We start from the raw sequence: 15,777 nt of genomic DNA on the forward strand, positions 1-15,777 counted from the left end.
GCAGAACACAGCTCCTCGAGTTCTCCTGAAGAGCCTCCTTCCACCCGAGATCTAATGACAGGGGATTTCCAGAAGAGATTTCACGGAGGAGATAGTTCCCATCGTGTCCCCACGACAAACCACTTACAAACCACCGCAGACATTTCTCTTCTTCAATTTCCTTTTTTGCCATGCTGCCTGCCAGTGAGGGTTCTTCTGTCTTACCTTCTTTTTATAGGGCCTGTTGCCACATTCTCCTGGATCCCCACCGCTCCCTGATGCCCTATGACTTCCCACCTCTTTGCCCTCAGCTCTGACCCCATTCCTGCCCTCAGCGTCCCTGGGACATTACCCAGAAGTTGTGCACGTCACTTCGCTCACATCCTGTGACCAAAAGGGCCCCCGGTTTCCTGAGGGAGAGAATTATTGTTTTTTTTTTTTTTTTTTAAGATTTATTTGAAGGGGTGGGCAGAGGAAGAGGGAGAGAGAGAATCAGACTCCCCACTGAGTGCAGAGCCCAACACAGGGCTCCATCTCACAACCCTGAGATCACAACCTGAGCTGCACCCAAGAGTGAGATGCCCAACTCACTCAGCCACCCAGGGCCCCGAGAGAAATGTGGTTCTTACTCTGGATCCCTGGGAGCCCAGGTATTTGCTGTCACTGTGCAGAAGGGGATGATGGTGATTGGGGTCCCACCGGCCCCATCTCCCATGTTTTGCATATTCATGGCTATGCCCTAGAAGTGGGTGACTGACTTCTGTGCTGTTGGGAGGACTCAGTGTGTCAAACCTGTGGGAAGTGGCTTGAGAGCGTGTTGCAACAGTCATTTCCGGATAGAGCCTAGAAGACAGAAACGGGGTGTGCAGAGTGGAGGATTGAAACACCAGGGGCAAAGCTGTTCCTGTACGTCCTGGAGTCAAGACAACATCTTGGCTTCTCACCGACAAAAAGACTGACGGAAGATCCTTGGAAGAGGCTTGTGGGTGCCGCCATGATGCCCCAGCTGCTGGCTCTGCTCTGCACTGGTATGTCGTCCGGGAGGGCGGCTACTGGAGGGGTAGGGCTGGGCTGCAGTAGCAGCTGGAGTTGGTGGGGCTTGTGGGGTGGGTAATGGTGTGGGGTGAATAAACACAGACTAGAACCTTCCATTCCCTGAATGCAAATTAGGTGCAAGGGGGGGTGTTGGGTGCTTTACACACATTCTCCCATTTCTCCAAACTCAGTCATCCCTGAACTTCCCCCATGACATTTTCCTCTATGTACGTGACCGCTGTATTCTTTCCCACGTGATCTTCCTCTTCAAATTTCCCAGGTTTTTATATTATTATTTTTGTACTCAACTCTATTTTAAAAGAAAACCTGTAAAATACTTCTGTTAGTGGAAAATCAGTGTCCCTCATCAAAAACGGACCCTGACCACCTCTGGTCCATGGTTTCCCGGGTCCTGTTTCTGAGAGGAGGCAGTGATTCCGGGAAGCCAGCTTCCAGCAAGCAGCCGGCTGTGATATTCTTCCATGGGATCCGAGAGAGAACCAAGAACAGAGAAGAGAGACTTTCTCACACAGGCTCAGTGACCCTTCCTCTCCCGTCATTGTATGACCTGAAGTCACCTTCCATCTCTTAGAAAAAGTCTCCCAAATAGTTCTCTTGACCATACTGCATTCAAGGAATCTGATAGTCACAGCTGACGTATGTGCCAGGGTCACTCTTGTTCTAAGCAGAGAAGGTGAATTCAAATTCTGGTCTGCACAGTGCCAAAGACCATAGTTTTCCACTGGTCCATATGAAGGAACCAAAAAGGTCCTATTTTGGGGACATGGGGGTGGAAATGTCCGGAGGGTGGATGAACGAAGTCATGATTAGAAAAACCTCAAGAAAGTAAATGAACCGTGGATCCAGTGATCTTAGTGGGTGCTGGCAACCTTCTCCTGTAGAGGGCCTCATAGACAGGCTCTGTGGTTTGCGTGGTCTTTGTTACTTACCATCCAACACCTGTCAGGATGGCTCTCACCAAGAAGCCATGAGACAAGACATGTTGGTAAGGAAGTGGGGAATAGGGACGCGTGCACTGGTGGTGGGGATGAAAACTGGTGCAGCCCCTGCAGAAGACAGTATGGAGGTTCCTCAAAAAGTTCAAAGTGGGGGTGCCTGGGTGGCTCAGTTGGTTGGGGACCTGACTTGTGATTTTGGCTCAGGTCATGATCCCAGGGTCATGAGACTGAGCCCCAGGTCAGGTCCTCACTGAGCGCAGAGCTTGCTTTGGATTCTCTCTCTCCCTCTGCCCCTCCCCTATGTGCTCATGCTGTCTCTCTCTTTCTAATAATAATTTTTTAAAAAGCTAAAAGTAGAACTGCCATATGATCATCAGCCCCACTTTGGGGTTATATATCTAAAGGAAATGGAAAGAGGAAATTGAAGGGAGGTCTGTCCCCATGTTCACTGCAGCGTTATTCACAGCAGCCAAGACATGGAAATGACCTCAGTGTCCATCCACGGACAGACGGTTACAGAAGATGTGGTCTGTATGTAAAATGGGATATTATTCAGCCATGAGGAGGAAGGAAATCCTGCCATTTGTGACAACATGGATGGACCTTGAGGGTGTGGCCTGAAGTGAAACAAGGCAGGCAGGGAAAGACAAATACTGTATGATCTCACTTAGGATCAGTTTGGTCTAGATCTGAAAGTAAGGCCACCAGAGGGGAAAGGTGGGGACATGCACCCCACCCTTCCAGGTAATACCAATCTTAGATTTTTGAGATTGACTCTGGGGCACCAAAGAGAGGACTCATGGCCAAACCTAACATCAGGAATGCATTTAGGCCATTCCCCAGGGGCAGACAGAAGCTTCTCCACACAAAGGACTGAGTTCTCAGCAGCTAGTTGTCCCTTCTCATAGGGCAGGGATCTAACCACCCCTTTCCCCCACCCTCAGTTGACTCAGATGGTTATGCTGCTGCGTTCAGAGAGAAATTTGAGAACTCATCATTTCTGGAACTTACCACGTAAGGAAATGCAAGGTGGCGGGTGGAACTGAAGTTGCTTATCAGCTGGTCTTAAAGGAGGAGGCTTCTTCCGGATTATCTGGGTGGTCACAGTGTAACCACAGGGTCCCTAGAGCAGGGAAAGAGGCAGAAGAGGGTGTCAATGCACCAACCACTGCTACTTGTAGAGGCAGAGGCAGAGGGCGCCACCAAGAGGTGTGGGCATCTCTAGAAGCTGGAGAAGGCCAGGAAATGGGTTGTCATCTAGAACCCCCAGAAGGAATGCAGCCCTGAAGTGGTTGGAGCCAGTGGGACCTGTGTTGTTGGCTTTCCTAACCCATGGAACAGCAAGATGAGAAATCCATGTTTTCACAAGCCACTAAACTTGTGACAACTTGAGACGCCAGCAGCCCCAGGAAATTAACCTAAGGGCAAACCAGCACTCATGCTAGATGGGTTCTCTGGCAGGAGGCTGGGACCGCTGCTGAGTGTGATGACAGGGGTCCCTTCTCAGCGGCAGCCCCCGGGAGGCCCCGCGGGACGGGCTCCGGGAGAGTGCTCGTGTCTCATGGACGGTTCTCTTGCAGGGCTGTGTGCTGGCCAAGGAAGCAGGGGGACCAACGGTGAGATCCCTCAGACAGATCCTCCTTCTCCTTCACTCCAAACTCCCCGTATCTTCTCTTTCCTTCAAGGGGTTTCTCGGGAGCAGACAAGGGCACCAAACCCCATCCTGATCTCTGCTTCCTTCCAGAGTCCCTTCCCAAGCCCTCCCTCAGGGCCTGGCCCAGCTCGGTGATGCCTCACTGGAGTAACGTGACGCTGCAATGCCAGACTTCTACCAAGAATGCCAACTTTGTTCTCAGCAAGGGAAAAGTTCCTTTGGAGTCTGGGCAATCATGGATTTCCACAGATGGGCCGGCTGAATTTCACCTCACTGACCTACAATTCAGCAATGCTGGAAAGTACACCTGTGAGTACTACAGACGGGGGGCCCCGAGCACACGTTCACAGCCCAGTGACGTCCTCCTACTACTGGTGACAGGTGAGGAGGGTGCCTCGGAGGGACACAGGGTCTTGCAGGGACAGGTGTAGGGGAGGAACCGAGGGAGGGAGGGGGCAAGGCGAGACGGAGAGACACAGAACAGAAAGAGCCAGGGCTTGAAAGGGAAATCGCCTTCCCGCTGTCAGAGTGGAAGGAGGGTGAGACCAGGGATCTGTCACTTCCCCCACGTGGCGGGAGCCCCTGCCGGGAGAACAAGGGTAGGTGGGGGATGCAGGGCTTCTCCCCATGACCTTGGAGCCCTCCTTCTCTTCCAGGAAATTTTCCTAAACCTTCCCTGCAAGCCCACCAAAGGGGTGAGGTGACCGCAGGAGACACCGTGACCCTGATGCCAGACGGCAGCCAATGTTTACGAGACTATAATGTTTGCTCTACTGAAGGCGGGAGCAGCAGGGCCCGTTCAGCTCCAGGGTCCAGTAGAGAAGGAGACGGACTTCTCCCTCCAGAATGCGACAGCTGGTGACACCGGGAACTACAGCTGTGTGTACTTCCAGACCAGCGCTCCTTTCTGGGCCTCCAAGCCCAGCAATCATCTGGAGATCCGGGTGACAGGTGAGGTTTGTACTGCCGGGTGGACCGTACCTGGATTACCTGCCGCTGAGATGCTGGGACCTGAGGGAGTGCGGTGTGGACACAGTCTGTCTCCACGAGACTCCGCAGCTTGGAGAAATCTTGAGGAAGAACCAAGGGAGGGCCGGGATTCTGCAGAACAGTATAGAGGATCTTCTGCCAAGACAGAGCACAGAAGGTGGAGAATCACATAAGAGGAGGCTGGGTGGGGGCTTCCCACTGTAGGTGGCCACATGTGCTCTGGGTGAGGGGGAGCAGCCTTCGGGGTGAGGGGAGATCTGCAGTAACTGACCCCCCCTACGCAAATAAGATGTAGCCACAAAACCATCACACATCTCCTGGGCAGGGCACAATTCATTTAGACTAAAGTGTGAATGACACCTCCTGGGGTTATGTGGGTGGAGATTCTAGCAAAAAGGCAGAGGAGGAGGGAGAGAATAACAGAGCCCAGGAGCATCTTCTTGAGAAGGACTCGCAGACTCCAGGAAGATCTGTGTTCCATTTTCATTGGGACTCCAGCACTCCTGCCTTTTAGCTTAGCTGAGTCGAGCTTTTCTCTTCCTGCCAAGCCCTTTCTTTCAAGACGCCTGATTTTTTACAAGTTATGGCAAAAGTGTATAATGTAACAGTTACCACCTTATTTTCAAGTGCACAGCTCAGTAGTAGTGCACCTACACCAGCTGCCTCCAGAAAGCCTTTCGTCTTGCAGAACTGAAACTCTGTCCCCATCAGACAGCCTCTCTGTACCCACCGGCCCCCAGCTCCTGGCTCCCACCATCCTACATTGTCTCAATGCATCTGACTAATCCATCACTGGGACCATATGCTGCTTGTCTTTCTGGGATTGGCCTTTCTCACTCCAAAATACATTCTCAAGGCTCACCCATACCGTAGCATGTAGCTAGATTTCCTTCCTTATTGAGGCTGAGAACATCCCATTTTAGGGACAGGCCACATTTCACTTACCTCGTCATCAGCTGATGGACATTTGGGTCCTTTCCACCTATTTGGCTACTGGCCTGTCACCTCCTGGCCACCAAGTGGCTATCAGTTCTTCCAGATGTATATGCAGAAATGGGATTGCTGGATCATAGGATGGTTCTCCCTTCATTGGGGACCCACCATCATACTGTTTTTCTGAGTGGCCACACGGTTCTACATTGCGACCGACAGTGCACAAGGATTCTGCTGGTTTGTTCAGGAGACGGATGATTCCTGACCCTTGTGCATGAGGACTATTTTTGATGACTGAGTTTGTCCAGGACGAGGGGAGAAAGAGAGACCATTAGGAACCAGGCTTCCTCCTGGATGGGGGCTGAGCTCCCTAGTCCTGAAAGGATGACCAGTCATATCAGCACAGGGCAGTGAACACAAGAGTTGTGTGTTCCACAGTTTCATGTTGAAATCCTAACCCCTAACGGGACAGCACTGGAGGCAGGGCCTTTGGGAGCTGTTTAGGTCATAAGTGTGGAGCCCTCATGATGGGTCTAGTGCCCTTATTAAAGGAGACCCCAGAAGCTCCCTTGTCCCCTTCTGCCACCCAGAAGAGCCCCGCTCCCACCCGTGGACCATGCTGGCACCCTGATCTCAGACTTCTAGTCTCCAGATCTGTGAGAGAAAGATGTCTCTCATTCACCTGCCCCGCTCCCAGCCTGTGGCATGCCATTAGAGCGGTCCAAAGGGACTAAGATGGCTAATGAGGGTGAGTGTCTGCTCAGCAAAGCTGTTTGCTACAGAATTACAGAGCCCTGGACAGAGCAAGAAAATTCCAAGGTCCCGATGCTGATCTGGAGACCACGGGCAGCGGCAGGTGAAGGAGTTTTCTCTCTACCCCAGGGTCAGGCCTCGGAGCCCAGGCAGGGAATTCCACGTGCCTAGGGACCCCTTCCCTGCATCTAAGACCCAGCTACTCTGTTGTCTTCTAGGTCAATGTGAAGGACATTCCCCCCCAGAGAGAAGTCAGGTAATCGGGAGAAAGGGAAGACCAGTCTAACAACCACAGCCACTTTACCAGGGACAGCACCTGCCACTTGGGTAGATGGCCCCCCTGTCTGGAAGGCTGTGGACCCCCTCTTGTTTTGCAAATAATTACAAGCCTTTGGATTTTAGCTCGTTAACAAGCTATCTGCCTACAGATTACTTATCCTCTGCCTCAGCTTCTGTCCCTGTTGAATGGGATTGATAGTAGCACGTACACAAGGGCCTCAGGGATGAGGTTTTGAGGAGTTAATTTACCTAACTCCTTCCTAAACTCCGTCTGTTGGACGGCAAGTGTCATCTAAGTCTTTCCCGTTACGGTCATTATGAACGCCCAGAATTTCTCTCTCTGCACGCCAGAATAGCTCTGCTCAGAGCCGCACTCCTAGTGGGAGACTTGCCAGGAAGCAGAGAATGTGTGTACCCCGCAAAAGCTGACGACAAGTATCTTCACCGTTACAATGACTCACAAATATCAGTGGAGAATTGCATGACCTCCTGAGGTCTTCCAGGGTCTAAAAAGGCCAACGGTGCCCGTCTGTGTCTCTAACTCAGCTCTGTCGCATGTGACAAGGCTAAGCACAGAGGAGATGGTCTTTTCAAGACACAACACTCAAAGAGACAAAACCGGAAGAAAAATATGGTAGGCTGGACCTGCTCTCTGCAGAAGGCAGAAATTTTAAATAATTTTGGGGTATTCAACGACTGGTGAATCACTTTTTTTGTTCTCTTCTTGCTCCTCTGAGTTTCTTGCGTGATGGTCATCCACAGGCTGCCCAGCCCGAGTACGTGAGCGACAGAGCGGCTCACCGGGAGGGACCCAGGATGCTGTCATCACGCCCACTCGCCACCCTTTCCTGTTCCTTCAGCCCCCATTCAAACCCTGACAATCGTCGCCAAGGGCAACAGGCTGAGGAAGACAGGAGGGTGGGGAGCGGGGTGTTTGGCACGGAGATGACTGGATGCAGGTGCAGGGACAGATTACTGCAAATGGGGCCCAAGAGTTTCCCTCTGGGATTCGCCAGAGCCTTTCATGAGCCCTTTTGGCATTTCTGGTGGTCACCGCTGGGGATGGGGGATAGAGCATGCTCCCCGCATCTAGGAGGTTGAGACCGTGGAAGCCGCAAAACATCCCGGGATGCCCAGGACCCCTCTCCACCAAGAGCCCCTGAAAATTGATGGCGCCCAAGTCGAGCAACCCTGCTCCAGACCCTCTGTCTGATCTCCAGCTAGACTCCAGAGTGCCTGCAGGGATTTTGAGGGTGGAGACCACACTCTCCTCCAATTCCTGAAGCCTCTGATTACTTAAACTATGTGCCCCAGACCAGCAGTTTTTCCAGAAACCACCTACCAGAATACTGGCATTGTTGCCTTCCTTCAAAGTCACTTGTGGTGTTCTAGGTTTTTTTTCCCTTTTATTCCAAACTATGGTTTGTCTCCAGTTTCCCAGCGATTTCTTCAGAGCCAGACCCTAGGGTCCTGATGGTTTGTGGGGTTTACTCACCATCTCTGAAGCTGGAATGAGATCAGTGATGTCTCTGGTTTGGAGAGAGCAGAAGGCAGCTGGCAGGGGCAGGAGGAGAGAGTGAGTAGACAGGAGGGGGTTGAGTCCAACTGTCCTGACGGTGTGGCTCCGTAGGACAGAGGTGAAGAGCTGCGGGGGATACCACCCGGAACAGAGGACACTGTGGCCCGGAGTGAGCACACATCCCAGGCCTGCTGCCTTCTTTGGAGCACAAGGCTGGGGGAGGAGGTGGGGTCTTCAGATGGTCTCAGGGATGTGCTGCTTCTGCTTTGGTCCACTCGCAGCTAGCACAGCTGTGGATGGTGAAGTCAATGAAGAGCAACGTGGTGAGTATCATCACATTAGCGGGAGTCCCACCCCTGGCTCTGCTACTCACTAGCTGTGCGACCCCAGGCAACTCCTGTGGCCGGCAGGGTAGACACATGGGAGAGAGCTGATGTTGAGTCTGGGGGCAGCTGGAAGCAGAATTCCTTCACCCTCAAAGGAGATCGGTCTTTCTCTTCGGACTTTCAACTGATTGGATGAGGCCCACCCATATTATGGGGAGTAATCTGCTCTACTTACACTCTCCTGACTTAAGTGTTAATTACGTCTGTTTCTAAAAATGCATTTTAGTTAAGATTGCATTTCTTTTATTTTAACTCCAGTGTAGTGAACATGCAGCATTATATTAGTTTCTGGGGTCACCTTCCTGGCAACCGGTCCAGACGGGTATTTGACCAAGTAACTGGGTACTGTAGCCTAGTCAAGTTGACACAGAAATTTCACTATCACACCCGCCACCCGCGAGTCTTGGGTTTCCTGAGTGGGGTCCGGACACTTCCAAATACACTTGCCTTTTCTTTCTGTTCTGTTCCCTAGATAGACCAAAAACTCAGCAAACCCTCCCACGACCCAGCAAGAGACCTGATAAGAATTTCCTTTCTTTTGAGAAATCTGAAAAATACTGCCTAATAGAAGTAACAATCAAATAAGAGATAGTCCCATATCCACAGCCCGGAGTTAGACTTGTTTATAGTTTGTCGTATTTGTTCCAAACTGTTTTCTTTCCACAAATAAAGATTCTAAAAAAGACAGTCCTCTTTCCTTCTCAACATTATTCCCATGATTTTCCCCCTTCCAGAACCTTCTGCCCTGAAGTTCGTGTTATTTCTGTGCATGGTTTTATATATTTTTTTTACTACATGGGCATGCCTTTGTAAATAACGTATAGAGTTTGAAATTTTATTTAAATTTGTTTAAATTGAAAGCTTGACTCAAGAATTCTGTCTTCTAGATAAAACTGAAACAAAGCGTCCCAAGACGGTGGGAACAGGAATAGGTAAGAGAGCAGAGCTTCCCGGGACATGCACTCATCCACCCGCAGGATGAGACATCCTTGTGAAGCCACCAGTCATCCACCCTTGGGAAAATTCGTGAGGATGTCTGTCTTCTGGTGGAGCCTGAAGGCTGTGGCTCAGTGCAAGGTCTTTCGAGGTGGGGAGATCACAGGCACAGCTCTGCCTCCTCGGTAGCTGGGCCACTTTGGAAATGGTACTTTAACCCTCTGATGCTCTGCATCTGTAAAATGGGCACCACTGTCTCTCTCCCAGGAGACCTGTAGGTATGAACATAATGTAGTGAGCTCTCTGGCGCGTGGTAGGAACTTGATCAATGGTAGACACACTGAGGCACCAGAACGTGTCTCAGGAGACCATGGGCCCTCTTACCCCTCGCCTCTCCCCAGGGACCCCTGGGATCACCCTCATTGTCATCTCTATCTTTCTCGTCCTCCTTGGAGCCTTCCTCATCTGCAAATACACCCGGTGTGGTGAGTTCGGGAAAACAACAGCTAAATATTTGGGAGGAAACGGGAGAAACAGAATGGGGAAGTAACACCATGGGGCTGATCCTGTCTCTCTTTTGTCCCCAGGGGCAGCTCCTGAGAAGGTGACCAAACGGTAGGGCTGCTCAGCGGATCCCATGAGCCCTACTGAACGTTTCCTCTATTGCTGCCCTGACTACTCAAGACCTTCTCTCTTCCCTCAACAATTCATGTGGCCCCAACCAGCCCCAGCGACCCTCCCAAGTGTCTCTCCATGTCCTCTCTTCTTACGACCACCCTCCACTTCTCACTCTGCATTCTTTCCTTGGGTCCTTACCTCACGGACCACGCTGACCCCAACCACTTCCCATCCTCAGCTCTCAAGACTGGGCTGAGCACCTGAACAACGTGGGGACCACGGAGGGGGGTCAGAGTGTGGAGGAAGTGGGGGGACTTTGGTTTACACATGATCTTGCTTGGCATCTCCCTCCACCTACCCACAATGATCCCCATGTCCCACTCCAACTACCTTTACCTCCAATGCGTCTCGGTTTCTCTCCTTTAGCTCCCACTCTGAGGGACCTGAAGAAGTGAGGACTTGTACTCAGCCTGAGAAAGAAAGCGGTGGTGGGTACACGTGTGTGCGTACTTGTAGGTGTGCTGTGTGCATCCATGTGTGCAGCCTGTGCTCGCGTAAGCGTGTGCATTTGAGCGTGCATGCGAGTGTGCACGTGCGGGCACGCAGGGATGCCTGTGTGCATGTGAACACGTGTGTGCACACGTGCGAGAGCATGCATGTGCAGGCGTGCGTATGAGTGTGCTGCATGTGTACATGTATGGCTTGCACGTTCGTGTGCATGTGGGTGTGTGTGTGGGTGTGCATGCACACACATGTGCATTGAGAGAATACATGTATGTAGGCATGTATGGTTGTGTATGTGTGCTGCACGTGTACATGTGTGGTTTGCACGTTTGTGTGCATATGACCGAGTGTGCGTGCGTGCGTTGAGTGTTCGTGTGTGGACATGCATGTGCGTGCGTGTGAGAGCACACACGGGTGTAGGTGTGCGCACATGAGGGTATGTGTGGTGAGTGGGCGTGTGAGTGTGTGTGTGTGTGCAGACTTAACCCCCAGAGCCTGGGATGAAGCAACAGCACCATGTTTCCCCCTCAGATCCGTCCGCAGCTATGACGAGCAGCTCTCCGGCCTCGGTAAGTCTCCCCTGGGCCATTCCCGTTCCACCCGTAGTCCCAGGCTCTCTGTCACTCCCGCCCTCCGGCTTTGTCAATGGTTTTCGCCTCCGCTTTCCTCCACCCCTACCCTCGCTCTACTGTCCAGGAGAATCTGGTCTGAAATCTTCTGTGGCTTCTCTGGCCAGGGGACCTCCATCCCATGACGAGTCCTTTTGGGGAACATTTCCCCTGCATGACATGGGGTTGACGCTGCTGTTATTATAAACTATCTGTTTCAATCCTGGGCCGATGACCTTCCCGCCCCGAGCCTCTGTGTCTTCATCTGGGCAAAAGGAACAAGGTGCTTTTTATGAAAATATGTGAGCTATTTATGAAAATTCGGCAGCCGCCGACCATGAAGTGGCCACGTAGAACAGCCTGGAGTAGCCCTTGCTTTTGGCATTTACACTCCAATTTTTAAAAAATAGTGGCAAAATGCACATAACACAAAATTCACCATTTAATCAGTACAATTTAGTGACTGTTGGAGTATTCACGATGTTGGGCAAGAATCACCATTATCTAGTTCCAGAACATTCTCATCACCCCAGAGGAAACACCTGTAAGCACACTCTGCATGCCCGCCCCCCCCCTGCCCCCAAGCCCCTGACCGCCACTAGCTTTCTGTCCCTAAGGACGGACCTATTCCGGACATTTCATATTAACGCTCTCTGTGACGGCTGTTTATGCGGATTATCTATGGGTTCAATAACCAATCAGCCCAAACACGCGACTGAGGACAACGCTTACATCTCAGCGGGGTCCACAGGTCGGGAATCTGGGTGTGGCTCAGACTGGGTCCCACAGCCTGGGATCAAGGGGTTGGCCAGGGCTGGTTCAGGCTTCAGTAAGAAAGGGTTTGTTTCCACACTCACTCAGGTGGTGGCTGGCAGGGGTCTGTTCCTCACTGGCTCTCCGCCAGAGACCACCCTGGCCACATGGGCCTTTCCACAGGACAGCTCGTAACACAGCAGCTGGCTCGGTCAGCATGAGCGAGCGACCTGAAAATAGGTGGGAACAAGAGGGAAGTCCTGTCTTTCGTCACCTAGTCTTGGACACGAAGGCACGGGACAGCCCATCCTTTTCACTTATCCTGTTGGACACAAGCATGCCTGTAGGTCCCACCAACCTTCCAGAGGGTAGGGGAACGCACCAAGACTCGAAGAGCAGGAGGCTCTTTCTAACCCAGCTGTCTACCACACTGCTGTCGCAAATGCCAAATCTTCACGACCAACCTCCTCCCCAGGAATACTTGGTTCCTCTTCTCCTTGCTTCCCTTCAGGATAGAGCAGCCCTGGTCTCAAGAGCTGAGGAGCCCCACGGAGTGACTTATGCTGAGCTGAACACCAGAGCCCTGAGCAAGGGTCCCTCCAGCCAGGCGGAGCAGCCTCTGGAAGCCTGTGTGTACTCGACCCTTAAGGCATAGCCAGGGGACCCCAACAAGGGGACGGACGAAGGAAAGAGGACCCTTGAGGCACTCGGTGAATGGGAATCCCTTTCCTCAAATCTCCAATGAAGACTTGTTTCCTTCTTCTAAAAATTTATTTATTTTTAAATGAGAGGCATCATTTGCATAGAGAAAACTGCACAAACTTTGCTAAGTAAAAAGATATGTATATATATGGGATATCGCTACCTATCCCCTTGGGTATAACCACCGTCCAAATAAAAACAGTATTTCTAGCACTCCAGAAGGCTTCTTTGTGCCACTCTCTGGCTAACCACCCTTCCCCCGAGATCATTCCTTTTTCTGACGTGCATCACCTTGGAGGACTTGGGCCCGTTCCTCGCATGAACTCACACCACGCACGACACCACGTGCATTCTTCCACGTGGGCTGCTTCCACGCGAAGACGTTGTTTCTGAGGTTCATTCCGGATGTAGTTACTCGCATTGTACCTCCTTCCCTTTTTACTGATGAGTATTACTCCACCGTGTGTTCATGCCGCAGTTTGTTGATCGGTTCTCTGGTGGGACGCTCGGGTTGTTTCCAGGCTGAGGCTTCTGTGGGTCAGCTTGCACGAACGCTCTTAGCTACGTCTTTGTACGTACAGGTGCGTACGCAGGCCTTTCCCTGGATTATACACACGGGGGCGGCTGGGTCAAAGAACAGGTGTGTGCTTCATTCCATGAGACACTTCTGAACAATCTCCCAGAGGGGTTGTCCCACTTCCTGCTTCCTTCTTCACAAGTGCCCAGTGCCTTTCTTGACTGCCTCCCTTCTGCTCCCACTCCCTTCTCTCCGCAGAACTGCCTCCATGACCCCACACACGTTTGTGGGCTTGATGAGCCTCCACTGTGGCCTGTGACCGCCAATCATTCTCACTCCTGGTATCTGTGCCCCTGTGTGATCCCCTCCCCTGGTTTCGGAGACTTGCTCCTAACTGACAGAAGACAGCAAAGGAGACGGGATGTCACTTCAGCAGTCGTGTTGATAAAGGATACACCCACCACCTGGCCAGCAGGCTCCTTCCTGCCTTCTTGGATTGTGCACTCACACGATGACGTGAGCTCCCCGTTTTGGAGAAGCCCCCTGGGCCAGGAACCGAGAAGAGTCTCTAGCCAGGGAGGAACCGACTCCTGCCAGCACGCATGTGGGCCTGCATTGTATAATAAAGAAGTGGGCTGGTCTTTGTCCTTGGTTCTTGGGAGGTAATCTTGACGCGACGTGCGTGGAACCTCTCGCATGGCAGAAGCATCTTCGTTCTTTGCAGTGGGCGCTTCGTACCACACCCGGGTTTATGTCAGTGAGGTGACCCAGGATGAGGGCTGGTGATGCCAGGAAGACCAACCCTGTAATCACAGCCTTGACCTCTGAGGATGACAGGGGGCTGGAGACAGAGTTGGGCATGTGGGCAATGATTCAATCAATCACATCTGTGAGAGGAAATCCTGATGAAAACTGGGGACATTCGGGGAGCTTGCCTGCTGGTGATGCATCGTGAGGACATAGGAAGCTTCGCTTTGGGGGCTCTCCCAGACTCTCCCCTGTGTGTCTCTTCAACTGGGTGGTCCTGATTAGTATCCTTTATAATAAAAACTATTATCATAAGTACAGTGCTTTCTTGAATTCTTCGAGTGGTTCTAGCAAGTTCATGCACCTGACAGGAGTACAGGACCCTCCAGACTTTAGGACATCAGCTCAGAGCTGCAGGTGCCTCGGGAACACCTGAGCCTGCGGCTCGTGTCTGCAGCGAGGAGGTCTCGTGGGCCCTGAACCCTCAGCCGCGAAGTCTGTGCTGACTCCGGGTGGGTCGTGTCAGGACAGCAGTGCAGCTCGGCAGTCGATCTTCCCCGGCGGAACTTTCAGATCAGACCCCAGCCCTGGCTGACACGGTGACTGGAGCCCACGGGGGATCCCGGTTGCGGTGCTTGGGTTCCTGGCCCCAGAAACTACGAGATCGTGAAGGTGTGTGGCTGAAGCCACCGTACTGGCGGTAAGTTTGTTACAGCAACAGAACACCAAAACGCTGAAACCCTCATGTGCGCCCTCCACACACTGAGTCCGAGACGAGGACGCACCTGCACCACTGCTGGGGAGGCTCCGATGGTTTTCTGGGTTCCAGAAGCTGGGTCCCAACTCTTGCCCCTGCCTCTCCCACCTCTACGCCTTTGCACAAGGGAACCCGCCCCGCTGCCCTCACTCTACATATTTCTAGTTAACTTGCCCCTGCCGCCTGGATTTTACCAAACACGGTTTGGCACAAAGCACACTGGTTCACCTGCATCGTGAACTCAGCAAGTTGGTCAAAATGTAAGTGGATGGGGACTTACATTTGCAAGTGGCAGAGACACACTTTGCTACCTAGAGACAAAATCAGGGAGGGCGGGGAAAGAAAATGGGAAGCTGTCATTTCAGACCTTCTGATAATTTCATTTCCTGGCTAAGAGCAAGCCTGTGAATCACACACAGCTTTTCCAGGAGACAAAAATGATTTGGGGTACAGAGACTGTGGCCTCACGAAAGTCACGGCAAGTAGTGAAGAACGTGGCGCTGGGCCCACGCATGCTGGTTATTTGGGCGCAGTGCTGTGAAGTCTGTTCCAGCAGGAATTGTCTGAGCTCTTCTGCTGACACGCAAATGTACCCCACGACACCGACCTCTGCTCATGGGATGAAACCCACTGGTTAGTAGGGTTGCTCTGTAACCCCGGATCCGAACTGTCCTGGAGGGCTCTGTGCCAGCTTCTCAGCATAATTTACTGGTAAACATTGGCACGATGATTGAAACCAGCTCCTGTGAGACCCTCCGGAGGGCTCTGCCGCTGGGACCAACATCATGCCCATCATGGAATAGGAGACCCCAGCCAAGGACCCATGCTGGGTTTCCGGGTTCTGGGGGCTTTGCTAGTGATGCCTGCCTCAAGAAAGAAAGTCCATCTAGGAAGTTGTGTGGAAGGAGAGAGATCCTTTCTGCCTGGGGTACACACTCCCACTTCAATGCCAGGCAGCTGCTCTCCTGTATTCTTCTCCAGCCGCACTCGGTGTTTGGGTCACACACGCCTGCTTGAGCAACTGAACCTCATTGGCAGAGTCAGCGGAAGAAATGTCAGGTGGGGCACCCAGCTGCCGCACTCAGTGGAGCATGTGACTCCTGATCTCAGGGCTGTGAGTTCGAGACTTGCGATGGGCAGGAAGTTCA

At 52.2% G+C, this 15,777-nt stretch overlaps 1 protein-coding gene across 1 annotated transcript; it reads left to right on the plus strand.

Moving 5' to 3' along the window:
* The first annotated feature begins 955 nt into the window (after positions 1-955).
* LOC111139560 (T-cell-interacting, activating receptor on myeloid cells protein 1-like) lies at positions 956-14,132 on the plus strand. Its single transcript, XM_022491874.1, is given in 12 exon segments — positions 956-1,007; positions 2,918-2,987; positions 3,554-3,589; positions 3,718-4,008; positions 4,284-4,353; positions 4,355-4,578; positions 9,375-9,419; positions 9,825-9,908; positions 10,011-10,038; positions 10,468-10,529; positions 11,077-11,114; positions 12,418-14,132. Coding segments are annotated over 11 exon segments (1,083 nt in total). The 5' UTR covers positions 956-1,007; positions 2,918-2,926; the 3' UTR covers positions 12,562-14,132.
* Positions 14,133-15,777: the final 1,645 nt, after the last annotated feature.

The sequence above is a fragment of the Enhydra lutris genome, unplaced genomic scaffold (assembly GCF_002288905.1).
Source record: "Enhydra lutris kenyoni isolate GAN:26980312 unplaced genomic scaffold, ASM228890v2 scaffoldscaffold111, whole genome shotgun sequence".
In the NCBI taxonomy this organism is placed as follows: Eukaryota; Metazoa; Chordata; class Mammalia; order Carnivora; family Mustelidae; genus Enhydra; species Enhydra lutris.